Raw genomic sequence first — 23,414 nt, 5'->3', positions numbered from 1 at the left:
TCTCTTGAGCTGCTTTAGATGTAAAGTTAGGTTGTTTATTTGAGCTTTTTCTTGTTTCCTGAAGTAGTTGTGTATTGCTATAAATTTCCCTTAGAATGGCTTTTGCTGCATCCCATAGGATTTGGAATGTCTCATCTTTGTTGTCATTTGCTTCTAGGTATTTTTACATTTCCTCTTTGATTTCTTCAGTGATCCATTGGTTGTTTCGTACCATGTTGTGTTTTTTTGCAGTTTTTTTTTTTCTTGTTGTTGATTTCCAGTCATATAGTGTTGTGGTCGGAAAAGATACTTGATATGATTTCAATTTTCTTAAGGTTTCCGAGGTTGGATTTGTAGCCCAGGGTGTGATCAATCTTAGAGAATGTTCCAGGTGCACTTGAGAAGAGTGTGTATTCTGTTGCTTTTGGATGGAATGTCCTATAAATCTCTATCAAGTGCATTTGGCCTAATGCTTCATTCAGGGCCTGCGTCTCCTTTTTGATTTTCTGTCTGGACAATCTGTCCGTTGCTGTAAGTGGGGTGTTAAAGTCCCCCACTCTGATTGTGTTATTGTTGATTTGTCCTTTTAAGGTTGTTAGCAGTTGCCTTATATATGGTGGTGAACCTGTGTTGGGTGCGTAGATATTTAAAATTGTTACGTCTTCTTCTTGGATTGATGCTCTGATCATTATTTAGTGACATCCTTTGTCCCTTCAAATATTCTTCATTTTAAAGTCTATTTTTTCTGATATGAGTGTTCGTACTCCAGCTTGCTTTTGACTCCCGTTTGCAAGGAATATTTTCTTGCATCCTCTCACTTTCAATGTGTATGTGTCCCTAGAAGTGAAGTGGGTCTCTTGAAGACAGCATGTGTATGGGTCTTGTTTTTGTATCCATTCAGCCGGTCTGTGTCTTTTGGCTGGGGTGTTTAGTCCATTCACATTTCAGGTAATGATTGATATGTATGTTCTTATTGCCATTTTATTAACTGCTTTGGATTTGTTTTTGTTGCTCTTTTTGCTTGCCTTTGTCTCTTGTTCTCTGCTCTTGTGGTTGGATGACTATCTTTAGTGTTGTATTTGAGTTGGTTTTTCTTATTTGTTTGTGTATCAATGGTAGGTTTTTAGTTTGCGGCTTCCCTAAAGTTTTGATATAGGCATCTATATGTGTGTGAAATTGTTTTACAGTGTTGGCCTCTTAATTGCAAGTTCATTTCCAGTGTCCTGCATTTGTACCCACCTCTTCTCTGATTTCTGATGTGGGTAGCATAACTGTGCATGGAAGATTTCCTATCTTTACTGTGTATATGCCTTTACTGGTGAGCCTTGTCATTTGTGGTATTTTTGCTTCCTGTTGCTGTCCTTTTCTTTTTTTCTGCCTAGAGACGTTCCTTTAGTATTTGTTGTAAGGCTGGTTTAGTGTTGCTGAGTTCTCTCTGCTTTTGCTTATCTGGGAAGCTTTTGAGTTCTCCTTCAAATCTGAATGAGAGCCTTGCTGGGTAAAGTAATCTTGGTTGGCGGTTTTATCCTTTCATCCCATTCAGTCTATCATGCCACTCCCTTCTGGCCTGCAGAGTTTCTGCTGAAAAATCTGCTGATAACCTTCTCGGGGTTCCCTTGTATGTTGTTTCTTTTCCCTATCTGCTTTGAGTGTTTTCTCTTTAATCTTGGTCAATTCGATTAATATATGTCTCGGTGTCGTCCTCCTTGGGTTTATTTCATATGGTACTTGTTGTGCTTCCTGGATTGGAGTGAGTGGTTCCTTTCCCAAGTTAGGGAAGTTTTCAGCTATTATCTCTTTAAATAGTTTTTCTGTCCCTTTCTCACTCCTCCTTCTGGCACCCCTATAACACGGATGTTGGTGCATTTAACATTGTCCCAGAGTTCTCTGACACTCTCTTCATTTGTTTTCAATCTTTTTTCCTTTTCTGTTCCACATCCTTGATTTCCACTATCTGTCTTCCACCTCACTTATTTGTTCCTCTGTCTCCTGTATTCTGCTGTTGGCTACTTATAATTAATTTTTTATTTCAGGTATTGTATTTTGTATCTCATCTTGCTTAAGTTTTATATCTTATATCTCTTTGCTCAATGTTTGCTGTAAATCACCCATCTTTGCCTCCAGTTTATTTTCAGTATCTTGCATCATCTTCACCATCAACAGTGTAAAGTCTTTTTCCTGGAGGCTGAGAATCTCCTGATCACTTAGCTGATTTTCTGGGGTTTCTTCTTTCTCCCTTATCTTAGTTATAGTTCTCTGTCTTTTCATTTTTACAGGTTTTCGGTGTGGTGACCTTTTTACAGATAATAGAGTTGTAGCCTCTCTTACTTCTGGCATCTGCGCCCCTTGTGGCTGAAGTTGGTACCAGGGGGCTAGCTGTAGGCTTCCTGATGGGAGGGACTGATGCCTGCCTACTGGTAGGTGGGACTGATTTCCACTGAAAGCCTGGGGCTTCTCAGCTCTGATGGGTGGGGTTAGATTTTCCCAAAATGGCCACCTCCAGAGAAAGGCACACTGACGAATATTCCCAAGAGCTTTGCCTCCAATATCCTTCCCCCACGACAAGCCACATTCACCCCTGTTTCCCAGGAGGTCCTCCAAGAACTGCAGTCAGGTTTGACAGATTCCTATGGAGCCTTTGCTTTGCCCTGGGACCCAATGCACGTGAAAGTCTGTGTGTGCCTTTTAAGAGTGGGGTCTCCATTTCCCCCAACTCCTGCACATAAGCCCCATTGGCCTTCAATGCCAGATGCTCTGGGGACTCTTTCTCCCGGTGTCACATGTGGGAGTGAGATGTGGGGCTCAGAACTCTCACTCCTGTAAGTGATCTCTGTGAACCAGTTAGTTTCCAGTCTGTGAGACTTCCCACCTGGGAGATATGGGGTTTTTTATATAACATAATCACCCCTCGTACCTCTTGATGTGACCTTCTCTTTGTCTTCTGGAGTAGGATATCTTTTTGAAATTTTCCGGTTCATTTGGTTGAAGATTTCTCAGCATTTGGTAGTAAATTTTGTTGTTTTTATGAGAGAAGTTGAGCTCCAGTCCTTCTATTCTGTCATCTCAATCCCCTCTCTGAAAGTGCCTTAGCATAGTTGCATCTGTCACCACCACCTCGAGCTGGTTTACAGATGCTTTCCATTGAGCGTCGCAATAAAGAGGACTTTGTGCTATAAGCCACGTGTCTGGGGATGTCTGTCTGCCAGAGCAGGTGGCCTAAAAGGGACAGTACGTGGGTGACTTGGAATGCAGTGTGCTTTGCTTCTGCCTACTTTGTGCATCATCTGGAAGCTTCCAGGGGTGCAGCTCGGCTGGGGCACAGGCTGCAATAGGAGCTGGAAGCCATGCAGAAAGGTAGGCTGGCCAGATTCAAGGATGCTGAGAGTTTTGGTTTGTTTCAGTTCCTGAGCACCTATATGTGCTGGACCCTGAGCTGGCCCTGGAGATAGAGACACCAGACTCAGGTGCTAACTTCCATGAGCTTCCTCATTCATCAGATGACACAAAGCCTGCACTACAGAGGGTCAGCCCAGGTACCGTATAAGCAGGAGTGATATTTGGTGCCCAGTCCTGTGGGTGTGGGAGCAGGGGCTCTTCACAGGACTCTCACAGACTGCCTGCCTGCCTCCCTCCCTCTTTTAAAAAAGGCTGAGCATAAACCAAGCCCCCTTGCCAGGAGCCGGGAATACAAGGCCAGCAAAGCTAGATGTCCTTGCAGTTGCAGGCAGGAGGGAAGGGGGGAAAGGCTTTCTTTAGAAAAGGGGTTTGCCTCCCACTTGGTTCACGGTTGGGACTGGAGCAGCTGATCTGGCACCCTGGAACCATTGTTGGACCAGCCTGGTTGCTAAGGAAAGCTGCAGTCTCCTCGACAGGACACCCACCAGACCTACAACAGCCAACTTGTCCAGCCTCCCAAGCAGTGAAATTTCAGCCCCCAGGAAGGAAGCAGCAAGGGGTGACATGAAAGGTGGGTGGGAGCCAGCCCTGGAAGCTGGGGTGCAGCTTCTGGTCAGCAGGGCCACTCTCCCTTAGAGCCTCTAGAGGGAGCCCTTCCTCACCTCTCCCAGCTTGTGGTGGCCTCAGGTTCCTTTGCTCATGGTGGGATCACTCCAACCTCTGCCTCAGTTGTCAAGTCTTTTTGTGGCCATCTCCCCCTGCTCCCTGATGTGTCTGTGTATCTCTTACAAGGACACTACTGGTAGCATTTAGGGACCATCCAGATAAGCCACAGTGAACTCATCTTAAGATATTTAACTTGGGAGTTCCCACTGTGGCTCAGCAGAAACAAATCCGACTAGTATCCATGAGAATGCAGGTTCAATCCCCAGCCTCGCTCAGCGGGTTAAGGATCCAGTGCTGCTGTGAGCCGTGGCATAGGTCCTAGATGAGGCTCGGATCCTGCGTGGCTGTGGTGTAGGCTGGCAGCTATAGCTCTGATTTGACCCCTAGCCTGGGAATGTCCATATGCTGTGGGTACAGCCCTAAAAAACAAAAACAAAACAAAAAAATTGATAAACAATGGATAAACAATGAGATCCTACTGTATGGCATAGGGAATTATATCCAATCACTTGTGATAGAACATGATAGAAGATAATACAAAAAAAAGAATGTGTATATATATATATATATATATATGTATAACTGGGTCACTTTGCTGTACAAAAGAAAGTGACAGAACATTGAAAATTAACTATAATAAAAAATTAAGGAAGGAGATAATGCAGATCCCGTGAGTCCAGTAAGTAGTGATTCTTGTTTATTGAACACCTGCTGTTTGCCAAGGAGGGTCCCTACCTTGTCTCACCCTTTCGGTAACACTGCACTCTTTCTCACTACCTTGTCTCACTCACCCTTTTGGTAACTATGCATTCTTTCTCCAAGCAGGGAAACTGAGTCACAGCAAAAACCTTGGGGAGGTAAGCATTCTTGTGAATCAGCAGGTTTAAGGATACAGCAGCAGCTCATACCGGTGCCACGATCCCTGGCTCAGGAATTTCCATATGCCATGGGTGTGCTCCCCCCCAAAAAAAGCAAAAAACCAAAACCAAAACCAAAAAAAAAAAAAACAAAAACTGGAGGAGGTTAATTCAAGGAGGGCAGCATGATGTCAAAGTCCCTTCCCTCCCCACTCATGGGAGATAGGGGAGGAATGCAGCCTCCATGATGGAAGATTTCAGGCAGTCTTCTGCCTGGAGATGAGAGCTGTTCCAGGAGGGATTTGACTCTTGGTGCCAGTTGCAGTTGCAGTGGGGCCCTGTGGGCCCAGCCAGACCCATCTCACTTGTGGCCACTAGGGACTCAGGCTGCTGGGCTTGTGTCATGGACCAAGTGGGATTTAGGCAACAAGTTCTAGGGGTGCTTGAACTTTAGTGACTCATCTCAAGCTAACAGGGAGGATTTAGGCAAGAAAATTTACATTTTTTTGAATATTGGAGGGTTTAAGGATTTCTCTTCCTCTTGGAAATGGCCAAGTCCACCAAACAGGCCAAAGCAAGAGTCAGAGAGACCAGCCCAGCTTCTGCATTTTGGGGGCAAGTCTGAACGTACGTTTTTTTCTCTTGTGAAACAGCAGTCATAAGTGTTTTCATCACAGGGCTGCTGTGGAAGCACATATGATTATGTGTGTGAAAATGTTTTATGAATGGTTCAGGTGCTGTTATGTTTTTCCACAAAGGTTGGGCTTTTTAAGGATATTTAACTTTTTTTAGACTGTGATCAAATATACACAACATAAAAGTTCCCTTTTTTAAACAGTGTAGTTGATTTGCAGTGTTGTTCCTTTCTGGTGTATCACATAGTGATTCATTTATACATGTATACATGTGTATATTCTTTTCTCAATGTTTTCCATGATGGTTTATCACAGGCTATTGAATATAGCACCCTGTGCTGTACAGTAGGACCTTGTTGTTTATCCATTCTCTATGTAATAGTTTGCACCTGCTAATCCCAAGCTCCCAATCCATCCCTCCCCCACCCCTCTACCTTGGCAAACACAAGTCTGCTTTCTATGTCTGTGACTGTTTCTGTTCTATAGATAAGTTTATTTGTGTCAGATTTTAGATTTCACATATTAAGTGATGTCATATGGTATTAGTCTTTCTCTTTCTGACTTCATTTAGTATGATAATCTCTAGGTCCATTCATGTTGCTGCAAATGGCATTATTCCATTTTAATGGCTGAGTAATATTCCATTGTATATAGGTACCATATCTTCTTTATCCATTCATCTGGATAAAGGTTGTTTATTTTGTTTCCATGTTTTGGCTATTGTAAATAGTACTCTATGAACGTAGGGGTGCATATATCTTTTTGAATTATAGTTCTGCCTGGATGTATATCCAGGAGTGGGATTGCTGGATCATGTGACACCTCTAGTTTTAGCTTTTTGAGGCACTTCCATACTGTTTTCCATAATGGTTGCACCAATTAACATTCCCATCAACAGAAGGGTTCCCTTTTCTCCACATCCAATCCAGCATTTGCCATTTGTAGACTTTTTAATGATGGCCATTCTGACCAGCATGAGTTGATATCTTATTGTAGTTTTAACTTGCATTCCTCTAATAATTAGCAAAGTGGAGTGTCTTTTCATGCGCCTGTTGGGCCTCTGCATGTACTCTTTGGAGAAATGTCTATTTAGGTCTTCTGCCCATTTTCCAATTCGGTTTTTTGTTTGTTTCTTTGTCATTATTGAGTTATTTGAACTTGACCTTTAGGGCCTCCAAAGGAGGTGTTCTCAGCTCATGTCCCTTGCGTGAAGACGTGCTTAAGCACATGAGCTGGGATGACTCACCTCAATTTGAGTCTGAAGCCCCCATCTTGTTGCTCAACCAAGGGCCTGTGTTTATCGAGTCCCCAGATGCCAGAGGCCAGCTCCGGTAGCCAGGGAGTGTACACTTTTTCCCCATAGGAGAGGGACACACATCAGCGAATGTACATACAGAGACAGCCTCTTTGTCCCTTCTTTCAGGGCGCTAGACTGCTCAATTATTGGCATAAGTGGTTGATTATATAGATAGTTTTTCACTACAGATTACATCACAGTGTTAAAAGTACATTGGTTAACTTTTACATGGTACAGCAGCTATACACCACGTTCTAACATCTTTGTCTTAACTTAGTGAGTACAATTTAAGGGCAATTAGGTACAATTCATCATGTGGAAAGGAGGAGACTCAGTACAAATCATCCCATGGCCAGCCAGTCTACACAATTTGAAGAGGTCACAGACACAAGAATTGGTTATTTACAAATCTTGTTTTTAGAATGGTGCTTATCTTTAAAGCGTTATGGCAGGGAGACAGTGTAAGAAAATATAAACCAACTTAACTAGCTATCACTTAAAAGCTTCTAAAATCAAGGACAAAACTCACGGCTAAGTTTCTTGGATAATGTATGTCTAACTTCTATGAACCTCATTAAAATCCTAACTCTAAAGTTTACTATATAACTAGTTAGTAGATAAAAACTATGTTTTAACTAAGTTGGATTTAAATAGGGGAAAGTCCTTCAGGATGAAATTCTTATTATTGTTATAACTTTGTTAAATCACAAATCACCACAGGAAAATAAGACTGGAAAATAAGAATAATAAGTAAATAATCAGGAAAGACTGAGGAAAACTGAATAACAAGTGAATAACAGAAAAGACTAAGTCATCCATGGAACAGTCCCCACTCAGCAACGTAAAATGGAAATTGTTTCCTGGAAAATTTAGTTCCCCACCAGAGTCAGCAGGCGAGCCTTATTGCCTTCTGGGGCCTGTCCTCGGAATTGCTTCCTAGAGGCAGACGTCTCCTTGTTTAGGAATCTGCCCTCGGAACTGCACCATTCAGGCAGGCCCCTTTTTCTGATTAGGAGCCTGCTTTCAGAATTGCACCCTTCAGGCAAGCTCCCTTCCTCAGCTCCTTGTATCTTCTCGGCTCCCTGCACCCAAATGCCTGGCATCCATTCTGCATTCTCATCAGAGGACCTTTGTGATAACCAGGCCAGAGCTCATATGGATACAGGTCTGAGTCTCACAGTGGTTTTGTTTGACTGTGAAACTAAAGTCATACTAGTGAGAACAATCAGGAGGAAGGGAGTTTATAGGGGAAAAGTGACTGAAAAAATTTAACCAAGAAGCAATGTTTGCAAGTGTCAAATGTCAAACTTGGGTTAAATCTTGGCCTCTCCTCTGAATTGCTGGAAGAAAGCTCCTCCCTCTTTCCTCCCCTCAGCTTCCTCACCTGCAAAATCAGATCAGAGTCCTAGCCTGCATCATGGGGTAACTGCAAGACCAAACTGTACTGTGTGGTCCTCATGGGATAACACCCAGAACCTTCTGCCTCTCCTCAAAGCTGGGAGAAGAGGCCATAATGGCCCAGGGACATTTCCAGGGATAAAGCAGCCCTGACGAAGATGAGGCTGGCCTCCATGGGGGTTGGGGGTGGGGCTCCTAGGCCCCTGTAGTCCCTTCTCCTTGGGGGCAAATCAGAAAAGTCCAACAGCAGTCCAGCTGCATGGCTTAGAGGCTGTAGGACCTGCTCAGTTTCTTTATGTGTAAAATGGAGCCAGCAGTTCCTGGAGCTGATGGGAGGGTTAAACAGGAAATGTGTGGATGGTGCCAGCTCAGCACCTGGTGCCTGCTCAGCCCTCCGTCCACCGCGGCTCTTTGTTCAGGAACCAAACAGAAAACAGGACTGGCTTTCTGTTTACAGGTTTTCTGGTTGCCAGCACCCTGCCTTTCCTACAAGATTCCTCCACCTGGAGAGAAGATCTGTTGTCAAGTGGAAACAAACCTGGGTAGAAAAGCGCACTCAGCCCTTCTCACAAGCTTCTGCATCCATCCAAATGGCATTGACCGCCAAGGCTGGGCCTCCTCGGGCAGGTCGCTGGGACCTGAAAGTACTGGTGCTGTCCCTGCCATCAGGGAACAAGTCTAGAGGGACCTGACCGAAGGAGTGGAGGCCCCTCTCGCAGATTCCATGGCAGCAGAGCGGGGGACAATGGACTCCACAGGGGAGGGTCGCGGAGGGCTTCTCAGAGGAGGCGATGTCAGCTTTGGGCTTTGGAAGATGAGCATGATTTTTCCAGGTGGTAGGAGCAGGTGTTCCTGGCAGAGAACCAGTGTGAGCAAATGCCTAGAACTGGCATGGGCGTGACATTGAGCAGCCACAATATGATAAGTATGCAGTGAGCATCTGGTATATTCTGGGACTGTGCCAAGTGCTTATGGCACAAAGGTGAGTAAGGGAGGCAGACTGAGCTGAGCTAAGGACACCCTGGAATGTCAGGGCTGGGGTTGTTCTCTAAGGAGTCAGCAGGGCAGATGGGAATAGCCCAGGGTGGGGCCTGGTGGGCGGGCAGAGTGTTTGTTTGACCTGAGCGACTCAGAAGAGAGCACTTTCATTTTCTCTTTCGATTCTTCAGCTCTATCTGGGCCCAGAGGGTGTGTCTGGTTATTGCAGAGCCGCACAGCTGGGGACCAGATCCTCACGGTGAGAGGAGCTGCTTTGTGTTCACCCTCAGCCCAAGGAAGACTCCTGGGTAAGCAGGGGAGGGGAGGACCCCGCCCACCTCCCCATCCTCAGGACCACTTTCTGAGAAAAGCGTGGTTGTCACTGATTTACGGAGGAAGGGAAATCAAAGCTCCGAGAGCTCAGGGAATGGAGCCAAGGCCACACATTGAGCAGTGGCAGAGCCTGGATTTGGAGGCAGGCTTGTCTGACTGCTTCCTCCCACCCCCTGGGCCCCCAGACAGCACAGAGCTCAGGTGTGCCCAGCTCCAGATCTGAACTCCTGAGACGTGAGTGGTGACCCCAGGAGTCTGGTGGATGTGGGGGTGCTCAGCCCTCTGGGAAATTTGGTGGAAGCAGAGGGGGTGGAGGAGGGTGGGGGTTAGAGCCTCTCCTCCTTGTGTCCTGGCTTCCTGGAGGCTGCCCCCCAGGTGTGGTGCTGAGGCTGATGGTGATGGGGATTTCTTCTGAGATACAAGGAATCAAGGTTTGTTGACCCACCCTGAGGGTCTGCTCTGGGTGAGGCCCTGGGGATAAACTGAGCCCTGAGAGGGGAGGGACAGCAGTCCAAGCAGGGAGATGCAGGGCTTTGCCTTCCTGCCCTTGCTTCAGCCTCAGCTCAGGATGTGGTAGTGGGAGATGTAAGAGGTGGTCCTGTGTGTCCAGAATCAGAAAGACGGCCCGGAGGGTGGACGTGAGAAGGGATCACGGCAGAATATCCCCAGCAGGATCTCTGGGGGGGGGGGGGTTTGTTTTTTGTGGTTTTGTCTGTTTGTTTGTCTTTGCCTGCTCCACAAAGGAATTCCCTGGTTTTTTTTAAGGTAAAAATCCAAACTATAGGAGTTGCCACTGTAGCTCATTGGTAATGAACCCAACTAGTATCCATCAGGATGTGGGTTCGATCGCTGGCCTTGCTCAATGGCTTAATGATCCGGCATTGCTGAGAGCTGTGGTGTTGGTCACAGACTCGGCTTTGATCCCGAGTGGCTGTGGTGTAGGCTGGCGGCTGCAGCTCTGATTTGACTCCTAGCCTGGGAACTTCCATATGCCATAGGTGTCACCATAAAAAGCAATTTTTAAAAAAAGCCAAACTATAGACTCGGGAGTATAACAGGATGAGCGTGATCTTAGATCTATGTGTTTATCCAGACAGAGGCAAACTTTGGGGTTGTTAAATTCTCTTATCCCCCCCACAAAAAAAAACCCAGTGTCAAAAGGCCTGGTATTGCCCTCAGCTCTGCCCACCAAGGGCTGTGTGAACCTGGGCAAGTTGTTTTTCCAGAAATTGTTTGTTCAGCTCTCTTACCCTTTCTTAAAAAACTGACCTCAGTCCTTTCACATGGAATCTACACCCTGTGTGCTGTCGACAATCACCTTTACCTCTTGTAAATATTGCAAACAGTGTCTCCTGATCTCTTGTTGTTTACTGACCTGGTTTATGGTGTCCTTTGCAATTTTTAATTTTTAAGGGGTCAAAAAGATCAGACTTTCCTTTGTGTCTTCTGGGATTTATAGGGGGTTTTTTTTGTTTGTTTTCGTTCGTTTCCTTTTTAGGGCTGCACCCGTCGCCCTTGGCATATGGAATTTCCTGGGCTAGGGGTCAAATCAGAACTGCAGCCTCCAGCCTATACCACACCACATGAACACGTGATCCAAGCCACATCTGCAACCTATACCACAGCTCAGAGCAACACCAGATTCTTAACCCACTGAGCCGGGCCAGGGACTGAACCAGCATCCTCATGGATACCAGTTGGGTGCGTTACCACTGAGCCACAATGGGAACTCCCAGGTTTTGTGTTGCTGAGAAAGGTTTTCTCAACTCAATATTCTTTTTGAACTTTTCTTCTAGTATATTTGTAGTTGTTTTTCTCTCTTACAGTTATATTCCTTTGGGATTGATTGATTGATGAGTGGCTTTTTTTTCCTTCCTTTCTCTTCCTCTTCCTTCTACCTCCTTCCTCTTCATTCTACCCCCTTCCTCTTCTCTCCATCTCTTCCTTCCTCTTTCCCTCCCTCTCTTCCTCCCTTCCTTTCTCTTTCCTCTCCTTCAAGCAGGACCCATTTAATGGGTACCACTGCAGTCAAAAAGGAACAGGTCCTTTTTTTATGCCTTCAAAGGAGCCTCCTCTGTCCCAAAGTCCCTGGCAGCAGTTAGACCACACAGTGGGAAGAGACTGGAGGGAGATGGATGAAATATCCAGACTTTACCCAGCCTCCCTGGGGAAGGAGGGGTTTTGAAATGTCCTGCTCAAGGCTCAGGCATTATTCAAATCTTAGCTAAGACCCACATTTTCTCACAACTCTCTCTTCCCCATACTTCTCATATAAAAATACCATGGCTGGGCCTTCTCTTGAGGTGCAGCAGTTAAGGATCTGATGTTGTCACTGCTGTGGTTTGGGTTCCATCCCTGCCTGGAAATGTGCACAGGACACAGGTGTGGTCAAAAAATGTATGTCATGGCTGGAGTAAGGAAACATGAGGAAATACAGGTGTTTTATACAACCTGAAAATAAAGTGTTTCTACAAAATCTTGCATAAACCAAGATGGCATAGAACTGAGACTCTGTATGTCTTTTGTAAAACTTTATTGGCAGAGGGTGATCTTTGAGGAAGGGAAAGATGCCTGTAAATAGAAACTCTCAGAAATCTGATAGAGCTGTCAATGAATATTAAATCAGCAAAGTAATTTGTGCAAAATCTGAGTCATTCTTACTTGTTATCTGCCAAAAGTGCTTTTCATCAAGACGGAAAACACATGGAATTATTTAACCCCAGGTGAATCAGGGGTTGTGCTGTGTCATTGAGAAGTTGGTTGTTTCTTGCCTGAATAATGGGTCCAACACCCCATATTTAAGAACCACAACCAAGAAAGTACACATTTGAGGGGACCCTGGACAGTCACTGGGGGAAGGCAGCAAGGGGAGGGACTTCTGGGCTGGGCTTCCAAGGACAGGTAACCATTCCCAAGGTGAGGCAGGCAGGGAAAAGCATTGTGGGAGGAACAGCCTGAGCAAAGGCTGGAGGCTGGGGGGTAACCAGAAACACAGTTTTAAAATTTTTAAATTGGATATTATTTATTTACTTTCTACCAGGAAAGATAATGATTTCATTTATTTTTGTACTTTTTCTTATACCCCCTCACCTTCTGCTAATATCATTATATCACTATTTTATATCTTCTATTAGAAAACTTTGTAGCTGTAAGCACTTTATTTGTGCCTCTATTTCTTAGGCCCCAAGTGCAGCCAGTGTTTCTTGACTTCCCACTTTGTAAAATGAGACTATTATTCCTCTTTCTTCTTTCAGTGCTTCACCTTCCAATTTCTAGCATTGCACTTTAATTTTTTATTCTTTTATTTTTTTTTTAGGGCCACACCTGTGGCATATGGAAGTTCCCAGGCTAGGGGTCAAATGAGAGCTGAAGCTGCCGGCCTACACCACAGCCACAGCAATGGGGGATCCAAGCTGTGTCTGCAACCTACATCACAGCTCATGGCAATGCCGGATCCTTAATGCACGGAGCGAGGCCAGGGATCAAACCTTGGTCCTCATGGATACTAGTCAGGTTCATGACCACTGAACCAAGACAGGAACTCTGCACTTTAATTTGATTGGTGACAAGTACATTTAGTTCTCATATTTAAATACTCTTTTTTTTTTTTTAAGAACATTTTTTTTTTTTTTGTCTTTTTCTCCTTTTTAGGGCCACATCCAGGCTAGGGGTCTAATCAGAGCTATAACTGGCGACCTACACCACAGGTCAGGGCAATGCCAGATCCTTAACCCACTGAGCAAGGCCAGGGATCGAACCCACAACCTCATGGTTCCTAGTCGGATTTGTTAACCACTGAGCCACGACGGGAACTCCTCTTTTTTTTTCTAAAAAATAATTATCCTAACTATAAATGAAATGCCAACTTTAAAAACTGAATAACTGTCTTGTATACCTGTAAACTATATTCCATTGTATATCAACTATACTTCAATTTTTTGAATCTTCAAAGTAATCAAAATGGGAGGAGTTCCCGTCATGGCTCAGTGGAAACAAATCCAACTAGGAATCATGAGTTTGCAGATTTGATCCCTGGCCTTGTTCAGTGGGTTAAGGATCCAGCGTTGCCTTGAGCTGTGGTGTAGTTCACAGACTCGGCTCAGATCTGGCATTGCTGTGGCTCTGGCGTAGACTGGCAGCTGTAGCTCCGATTAGACCCCTAGCCTGGGAAGCTCCATATGCTGTGGGTGTGGCCCTAAAAAAGAAAAAAAATAATCGAAATAATCAACATGGGAAATGAGGTGTTGCAAATAAATTTATTATAAAAATTTTTTAAAAAAGGTTTACATTCTTGCAATGTTTTCTTAGAGCCAACTTATACCAAATAGTTGCACATGGTTTTTGGCACAGCTTTAGTTTTTTTCTGGAGTTTCCATCTGCCTTTGTCTTTACCCCTCGAACTGTTTGTTTTGTTTTTTGTCTTTTTAGGGCCCCACCACAGCATGGGGAAGTTCCCAGGCTAGGGGTCGAATTGAAGCTGTAGCTGCCAGCCTACACCACAGCCACAACAACAGGATCTGAGCTGTGTCCTTGACCTACACCACAGCTCACGGCAATGCTGGATCCTTAAGCCACTGAGCGAGGCCAGGGATTGAACCTGAGCCCTCATGGATAGTTGTCGGATTTGTTTCCCCTAAGCCATGGCAGGAACTCCCTCTTGCACTGTTTATCTTCAATCATCCCTCAGTGTCTTTCAAATTGTGCTTCATATGAGGTATGACATCAAGTCCCCTGTCCACAGAGCCCTCGACTTCTCATTCCAGTCTGGATTAGAGGCTCTCTAGGTCTGCTGCATATGCCCAGCTGGAAGCCCAGCGCTCATCCTTGGCTTCCCTTCTCTGTGGTTGCTTTTCCTGATTCTGAGATCCCACATCTCTCTCTCTTTTGGTTATTTTCCACCCCAATCCATCAACACCACACACACACACACACACACACACACACACACACACACCACTACTCAACACACACAGACAACACACACCACCTTTTTCTTTTCCTGTAACTCATTCTCAAGGAACTTTCTATAAACTCTGGTGTAGAGTTAGGGCTGCTATAAAGATGGGATGGGACGTGGCGTTGGTGAAATTATCCCCTACTTGCCTCTCTGCCTCCCTCTCTGGGGCTCTGCCCAGGAGACCGTTCTTGCCTGTACAGTCTCTCTCTGTCTCTCTCCCTCCACCCCTCTTTATTCAGCTATGGCTCCTCCATCCAGTTTTCAAACTTTTCTTGAAGACTCTCATGTCCTATTGCATCCATTCCTGTTTTTTATTAGCAGCAGAGGGAGGGAGGCAGGGTCTAGGTTCTTGAGCCCAGAGAGTGATTGGAAACCAGTCTACCATAGACAAGAGTTCTGACCTTTGGCAAGTCACGTAATACCTATGCTTCCTTACCTCTATATAGGAATACAGGGGTCCATACCTCAAGGTCACTGGAATGATATGAGTTATTTTTAAAGCCTTAGAGCAACTACTGGTGCAGAGCAAAGACCACAAACACAAGCCACTCTTATCATTCGCTGTTATAAGACCTTCTAGTACCTTTACTATCGTTTCAGTCAGGTCTCAGGAGGGGCAGTTGATAAACTGTTCTTTTTCCTTCTTGCAAATATGCCTACATGTAATCAGTGTTTGCTTTCTCTCTTCATCTCCCAAGGCAAGATAAGCACAGCAGAACTGAAAGAAATTCTCTTGATATAAAGTTTTTTTTTAAGGCTACTGAAAATTGGTAAAACCGAAAGGATGGACATGCTCATGTGTTATGAGTGTGAATGTCATTGCTACACTTTGTTTGCACAACAGGGTGACTCCAGGGAGGAACATTTTTAGATGCTGATACCCTCGGACCCAGTCATTCTATTTCTAGAAACAGCTTAAGGAAAGAATCTCAAATGCAGGCAAAGTTTCATGCGGGAAGGCTGCTCTTTGCACTGTTATTTACATAAAGAACAAGAAACAGCTCCAAGTCCAGCAGGTAGGGGAGGAGAGCCAGGAGGGTGCTTGGCAGCCCACAGCAGGGCTGCGGGGACTGGGCTGGGCCCGTGGAGTCCAGGCCCTTGTGAGAGAAAGGCTGATGCAGAAGCAAGGAGGGTGTGGGCTATGGGAAGCTGCAGGACAGGAAACTGGTGCAGGCAGAGACTGGAGCTCCAGGGGCAACATGTCATGTTGGAATGAGGAGTCAGGTACCCACCAACAGATCCACAGATATTTCTGTATATTCATGGGAGTAGAGCTTAGTCATCACAAACGTGGGATTCGGATCTGAAAGAGTTGGGTTCAAATCCAGGCTCTGGCACCGATGTGAAAACTTGGACAGACCTGAGTTAATGTGAGTTTCAGGAGCCCTGCTCATCAAAGACACTGGATCAGTATTAACTATTGCCAATGAGTAAACACTAACGTTCTCAAACCACAGGTGATTTCCAGAGTATTCCCTTCCTCTCTTTTCTTCTGAGTTTGGTTTTATGGCCTCTCTAACTTAGCAGCTGGCTGTCCCTTGTCTGATGAGCTTCTCCTTGGGCCCCAACAGGAGAGCAGGCCTCTGACTTGGCTTGGAGGGAGCTGGAGGGAGGTGAGTCACTTTCCTGAAATAGCAGCCAGCAGAGCCCAGGACACAGAGGAACCCGCTGGGTGGAGGCCGCTGGGCCCTGGGGGCTGTGCCTGGGGGATCTGCAGGAGCCCTGTCCCCTTGCTGCTCCCGCTGCCCCTGCTCACTCAGGGTCAAGGCCACAATCTGTTTTCTCTTCCCCAAGGGTGAAGCCACACCTCCGTTCCAGCCTGACCCAGACGGAGCGGAAGGGAGATCCCTGAGACCCTGCAGCTGCCACCATGAGCTCAGATGACCCGAGGGACCACTCAGGTATCCAGCGCCTCTACTCTGTGGTTCCTCCTCGTGACCTAGAACTGAGGGCGGGTCCTCCAGGCTGAGTGAACCTACAGAGGAATCACCAACCAAGAAGGGGATCGATAAGCGTCCTTGAGCTTATCAGCTTGCCCAGGGAACCCTGGCGTTAGAGTTAGGTCCCAGGGGCCTGTCCCCACAGCCTCCTTCTTGGCCCTCTCCTCAGGGAGCCACAGCCAAGGGGCTCCCTCGCTCCCCACCCGCCACCCAGCAGATGGCCCAGAAGTGAGGCCAGGACAGCCCACGGGGAGGGGGGACAGCAGACCTGGTGGGGGTGGCCCCTGAGGCCGGGCGGGGCAGGGAGAGGAGGTCCACCAGCACCCCTGGAGGCCTGTCCTGAACTCTCCCTGGGTCCCAGCCCCTCCTGCTCCCCGAGCCTGGGGCGTCCCCAGCAGGGCCGGTGTCCTCCAGCGCCCGCCCTGCTGGCACCCCCACAGCTCTGTGAGGGTCAGTGGCCCACTGAGCTGAACCTGGTCTGGCCTTGGCCGCTTCCCACCTGTGTGACCTGGAGCAACTCACCTGACCTCACCTGTGAGATGCGACCATTATTGCCCCGTGTGTCGTTATGAGGATCGACGCAGCGTGTGTCTGTGCCCTGGGCCAGTGCCTGTCACGGTGCAGGTCCTCCCTGAGGGCTGTGGCTGAACCCCCCACCTGCACTTGGTTAGTTCCGGGGGGGGGGAACCGCCCCCCTCCTGCAGAAAGCCCCTGTCCCCGCCGCCCTGCTGTGTTAGGACCCCTGCCTGGTGCTGCCATGGCAAAGCACCTGGTTGCCAGGTGGGATGGTCTCTGGCAGGTGCTGACTCTCCTGATCTCAGATACCCCTGCAGAGACCCAGGCTCTCAGTTACTTGCCCCACCCACCCCCACCCCAGTTAATCAATATGCAGATTTAGGGCTGGGGGTTCCCTCCATGGGAGCCCTCGTTTCCTTTCTCCCTTAGGGAATAGGACAATAAAATTTCAGACCCTTCCCCTGCAGGAGGGGCAGAGCAGAGGGAGTCTCGCGTCTCTTCCTCTTCTAATAAGGACACTAATCTTATTGGACTACGGCCCCACCCTTTGACCTCATTTAATGGTAATTACCTCCTGAAAGGCCCTGTCTTCAAATACAGTCCCTTGAGGTGTGGCCAAGTTCAACACCTGAATATGCAGTTGGGGCAACACAGTTCCGCCTATAACACCAGCCTTCTCCAGCCACAGTGCCCCAGGGGACCACTGCTCAGGAAAATGAACTTGAACTGATGTATACGCAATACCATTTACATTCCACCACAGGTTCTAACAATCTGATTCTTTTTTCTTTCCATATAGAGAGTGAAAGCTTTTTGGAGGAGGTCACTGAGTATTTTCGGAACACAGTGAGTAGGGAAGAACTGCAGCTCCTGCTCACTGAAGGCAAAGCCTGGGAGAAATTTGTGACTGAGGCTGATTTGTCCAGGTAATGGGCACTGCTGTACCAAGAATGTCACCCAGATCCCCCCACCCCAGATTAGTTTTCTCCTGGCAGGCACACCTCCTCCAGGCAGTATCCTATGGTTGGGGTCAAGGATGTTCCTTCTCAAGATTCCATAAGTAATATTTCCTCCATCTCATTTGCTGGCAGTGAACAGTCTCAGTTGAGCAGAGATGAAACCTGCAAGGAAGCAGCAGGTTGTGTGACCTTGGATAAGTTACGTAACTACTCCCTGCCTTAATTTCTTCATCTCTTCAGTCTTATTGTGGGGAACTGAGATTGTGCAGGCAAAGTGCTTAGTGTAATTGCTGGCACATGGTAGGTGCTCAGTTCATGTTAGCTTTTAAAAAGTTTGTTGTGAAGAGACCGGGGACAAGGATCTTGATCTTGGAGGCAAGCAGGACTTCCTTTGGAACAAGTCAGAAAATCCTGATGTCATCAGTTTGTGTTGCTGGGATTCTGGCTAGAGCCCTTTTTTTCCCCGTCTTAGCAACTGTACAAACGCTGTCGGATCCTGCTGGCCCAACAGGCAGAGAGGCTGGAGTGGAATAGGATCAGGCTGGGCTGGATCCTGGCTTGACCCCGGCCCAGCTCTGGAACCTTGGTTATGTCTCGAATGTCAAATTTGTCATCTATCCAATGGGGATGGCAATTCATCTGATGGATGGTGGCAATGGCCTTCGAGTGAACTGCAGGGTCAGAGGTGGGGAGCCACGTGCAATCATCTCATCCAAAGGCCCAGGACACCTGGACCAGGGTCAGACCTGGGGGTCAGGATGGAGCAGAGGGGTCCGAGGTGGAGGAGGAGTAGGAAGGTTTGGGCAACAGGGCCAGGCTGGAGTGAGGCGAGTGGACCCCCGGACACCGAACTGCAGGGGCTGCTCACCTGGCAGAGATCCCCTGAGTGGGAGAGGGGACATTTCTTCCCTCCCTGACCTGGTCCCCTCCTGCCGGGCATCCAGGGCCTTGGGTGACCGTGTCCTCCACACCCTGCCTGGGAGCTGGGGGTTCTCCCTGCCACCTGGGCCCCTCTTCTGTTCTACGCAGGGTAGCCCTGACCGGTGGGAAGGCAGTGTGGCCTGGGGACAACTCCAACATTACAACGAGTGGCTGCCAGTTCTGTATAATTGGAGAGCTTCTGAGCAGACTCACGAGTTCCCACCAACGAGGAAACTCTTCCTCAGGCCGAGCAGTTCTTAGGGATGATTCCCAAAGTCTCTTGACTCTTTCAGAGGTTCCATAAACTCGCCACGGCCTTGGTGTGCAGGCAGGTGAAGCTGTCACCAGCTAAGGTATGGGTTAGGCTGGTGACCCTGAGACGTCGGGGTGCTGGGTCAGGAGTCAGTGAGGTGGGCCCGAGGGGCGCCAGGGTAATGCACATCTCCTGCTTCCCAGTCAGCGGGGACAGTGGATGGACCCGTGACCTTCAGCGGGGAAGGCCAAGGGCACGCGGCTTGGAAGACAGCAGCTGCTGGGCAAACCGATCATTAAGGCCTCTGCCAGCTCTGAGTTTTTAATGTTTTAGAAGAATTCCGAGTAAGCAGCAGTCGCCAGTCTGCCACCCGAGACACAGTCCTCGGGACTCTCCTTACCTTTGACACCAATGGCAAATGTGGGGGCTTCCCCAAACCCTCTCAGGTGCGAGAGCTCCCTAGAGGGAGGCGCAGAACTCACTGAAGCTGTGGTGACCCCCGTTAGGGTGTCTGCCAGGGCAGGATGTGGGTGACCATCAGCCACAGGGCAGAGGCTGGGAGGGTTTTGAATGGGCAGCTCCCGTTGTCCTCAGGACGCACAGCTGTCCTGTGTTCCAGGGGGACAGGGCCCACGGAGCCCTGCCCGGCAGGGATGCTCCCCTTGTTTAAAAAACAAATGCTTCCGACCCTTGTTAAAATGATAAGGAAGACGTTACTGAGGCCCATCGTGAGAGGTGCAAAGACCATCGCCGTGGGGGAGAGACTGGGCTCAAAGTCAAATGCGTCAGAGACAACGGGGACTCATCACCAAGGAGCAGGGGCTGCCGGGGTGGATGGAAGGTTCCTGGGGGGGGACGTCAAGGGTAGGGACCCCTGTTAAACTTTCCCAGGAGGGCTCTTGCTAAAAGGAGGTCGAGGACCTATGCCTCAAAGGTGATCCGATGTCAAGAGTGCCCGTGGGACGTTCTCCCTAGAGTGACCTGCAAGAGTTCTGGCTGAACGCGGGCGATGGGGGCCATCGAGGACACGGATGTGAGGTCAAGGGTCGGTGAGAAGGGGGCTCAGAAGAGCCTGCCTCAAGTTTGGTCAAGGGGAGAGTCTTTTCCACCGGAGCCTCGGTGTCCGGAGTTTTGCTGGGGCTCCATCACATGCTGCCCGCACGGCTGACCTGCTGCCTCCAGCCCCTCCCGGGGCTCAGGCTACTGTCCCAGGGTCCAGCTCCTCCAGCAATTATTCCCCGTGACCCAGAGGCCCCATCGCGCATCGCCTTGTGGGGCTGCCCAGTGGCCAAGGGCCCAGGTGGACAAGAACACTTCTCTCAGCCAGAACATTCCAGGGGCTCAGGGGTCACTACCAGTAGCCAAGGGCAGCGAGCAGGTTAACGCCTCACCGCCACCAAGTTCCTCTGACTGAGGGATTTCTGCTCCAGTCCCACTGTTCTTTGTTCATCTGTGGTCCCTCCTACACTCTTTTTGTTTTTGTTTTGTTTTCCTTTTTTTTTTTCCAATGTATTATTGGCATTTATTGTTTCAACTTTTTTTTTTTTTTTTTTTTTGTCTTCTTGCATTTTCTAGGGCCACTCCCGCGGCATGTGGAGGTTCCCAGGCTAGGTGTCAAATCGGAGTTGTTGTCGCTGGCCTACGCCACAGCCACAGCAGATCCGAGCCAAGTCTGTAACCTACACCACAGCTCCTGGCAAGGCCAGATCCTTTACCCACTGAGCAAGGCCAGGGATGGAACCTGCAACCTCATAGTTCCCAGTTGGATTCGTTTCTGCTTTGCCATGATGGGAACTTCTTATTGTTTCAGCTTATTATGAAGATTCTCATGCTTCTGAATTAGTTAGTATGACAAATATTTGGAAATACATTTTTTATATTGTGCTCTGATCATTTCCAATTTTTGAAATATTTTTAAAATTAAAAAATTTTTCCTACTCACTCTTCGAAATTGATGGTGTTGACCTGCCTCTGAGGCATCTTTATCAAATACCTATCTTAAGCGTATAATCAGATGGAGCTCCTGTTATGGCTCAGCAGGTCAAGAACCTGACATGTTGTTGACGATGCGGATTTGATCCCTGGCCTCGCTCAGTGGGTTGAGGATCCTGCTTTGCTGTGAGCTGAGGTGTCGGTCGCAGATGTGACTTGGATCCAGTATTGCTGTGGCTGTGGTGTAGGCCTGGACCCCTAGCCTGGGAACTTCCATATGCCGCAGGTGTTACCCATAAAAAAAAAAAAAAAAAAAGAGTATCCTAAGATGACTTTTGCGTATTTATTCCATGATTGAATGAGTCTATGGAGCACCTACAAGGTACAAAACGTGTTTAACTTTGAAAGAAAAAAATTTTACATTTGTGGATTTTTTTTCCATTCAATGTATAATAAAATCTCTGTGATTGATGCCAAATAGATTTTGTTGAGCCCACTTTACGAACTAGCAAACTGTCTTCCTAATAATCCCTTGACCTTCACTGTTACAGGGAAGAGGCAGATGCACTGCGTGAGTATCTGAAGGAGCTGGAAACAGACTTGGCCTTGGAGGACAAAGACTCCCTCCTACAAGACCAGCTGGAGAGAACGAGGTTTTTGCAGGAGTTTCCCCGAGTGAAACTGGAGATCGAGGCGCAAATAGGAAAGCTGCATGCGCTTGCGGCCAAGGTTGACAAGGTGCACAGGGACTGCACCATCTCCAACGTGGTGGCCACCTCCACCGGTGCTGCGTCTGGCATCCTGACCGTTCTTGGTCTGGCTCTGGCACCCGTGACAGCAGGGTTCAGTCTGGCACTCTCTGCCACTGGGTTAGGGCTGGGAGTAGCGGCTTCTGTGACTGGTGTGTCCGCCAGCATTGTGGACAAGGTCAACAGTTCATTAGCAGAAAGAGAAGCCAGTCGCCTCATGTCCACCAGCTTCAACAAAGCGGAGGTGATTTCAGAGTCTCTGGGCAAGAGCACACCCCAAATTGTGTCCTTAACAAAGAATTTCATCCAAGGCTTGCCACGCATTGGGAAGAATATCCGGGCCATCAAGCTGGCCAAAGCCAACCCTCGCTTAGCAGCCAATGCCAAGCGCTTCATGACCGCTGGGCAAGTCTCAGTTCGAAACAGAAGGCTGGTGAAGAAAACGTTTGAAGGGACAGTTCTGGCAATGACCAAAAATGCCCGGATCATCGGTATGGCTACTGCAGGTGTTGCCCTTCTGATGGACGTGGGCTTCCTGGTGAAAGAGTCAATCCACTTGCAGCAGGGGGCAAAGGCAGAGTCAGCAGAAAGGCTGAGACAGCAGGCCCAGGAGCTGGAGAAGAAGCTGGAGGAGCTTACCAGGATCTATGAGAATCTGCAGTAAGGCCTGACTCCGCCACCCCCAGAGCAGTGCAGAGACACGTCCGGGGCCAACACGCAGTGGTACCTTGGAGGCAAAGAGACGTGGACATAAAATGATAAAAGTGGGGAAGCTGAGCTGGTCTCTCTGACTCTTCTTTTGGTCTATTTTCTGGACTATGCCGTTTCCCCAGAAGATGAGAAATCTGAAACCCTTGAAAATTCAAAAGATGTCATTTTCTTCCCTGAAATTCTTCCTCTTGGCTTGATGAGTCACAAAACTTCAAGCACCATTGTTGAAAAATTATTTCAAAAAAGTATAGAATAAATGTCATCTTTTCCGTTTTGTCTTTCAAGATTGATTTTCCGCTTTATCACTCAAGATGCATTTCTATGGCGGTAGTTTGAAAAAAAACCTTAGGAGGCAACGAAAACCTTTTCATTTGCCCAATAATCACATGATCAGAGGGGCCGAGTTCATTGACTGAGCCCCTACCTCATCCTCTGTCTTTCTAAATACCCGGTGGCCTGTAGGTAGAGACGCTGTGATGTACCATCAGATGCGATCTCTCTCACGCTTATATTTCTCTAGCCCTCACAGTGCCCCTCTGAGCATTTCCCCAAAGTCCTACCTCACCCCAGGGAGACCACAGCCAGAAAATGAATGCCGAAATTTCTAGCTTTTGTGTTCATCAATTTTCTGGTCGTTATTGATTTACAGTACTCTTTTGGTTCCAGATGTCAAACGGAGTGATCCAGTTAATATGTTTCTTTCCCAGATTCATTTTCCTTATAAGTTATTGCCAAATACTGTGTATAGTTCCCTGCAGTATGCAGTAGGTCCTCGTTGGTTACCTATTTTATATATAGTGATGTGTATGTTAATCCCAACCTCCCAATGTATCCCTCCCTCCCTTCTCACCGTGGTAACTGTAAGTTTGTTTTCTATGTGTGTGAGTTTTTTACTGTTTGGTAAATAAATTCATTTGTATCTCTCTCCTTTTTAAAA

General features: G+C 47.5%; 1 protein-coding gene across 8 annotated transcripts in view; it reads left to right on the top strand.

The window, feature by feature from the left end:
- The window catches only part of LOC106510284 (apolipoprotein L3-like), a 33,432-nt gene extending 10,671 nt beyond the window's left edge, over window positions 1-22,761 (top strand). For 4 of the 8 annotated variants that reach the window (XR_002343910.1, XR_002343911.1, XM_021091543.1 and 1 more), the window contains 4 exons: window positions 8,686-9,514; window positions 16,291-16,397; window positions 17,752-17,878; window positions 21,569-22,761. Coding sequence is in view for 5 of the 8 variants with exons in the window: in XM_021091543.1 (XP_020947202.1) it covers window positions 16,367-16,397; window positions 17,752-17,878; window positions 21,569-22,430 (1,020 nt within the window). In the remaining 3 variants the exon portion in view is untranslated. Of the gene's footprint in view, window positions 1-8,685; window positions 9,515-16,067; window positions 16,110-16,290; window positions 16,398-17,751; window positions 17,879-21,568 lie in introns of all 8 variants that reach the window. The other 4 variants (XR_002343912.1, XM_021091544.1, XM_021091546.1 and 1 more) reach the window with 3 other exon arrangements.

Source organism: Sus scrofa, chromosome 5 (assembly GCF_000003025.6).
Source record: "Sus scrofa isolate TJ Tabasco breed Duroc chromosome 5, Sscrofa11.1, whole genome shotgun sequence".
Taxonomy (NCBI): Eukaryota; Metazoa; Chordata; class Mammalia; order Artiodactyla; family Suidae; genus Sus; species Sus scrofa.
The sequence above is the reverse complement of the archived record's forward strand: the minus strand, read 5'-3'. Positions and strand labels throughout refer to the sequence as shown.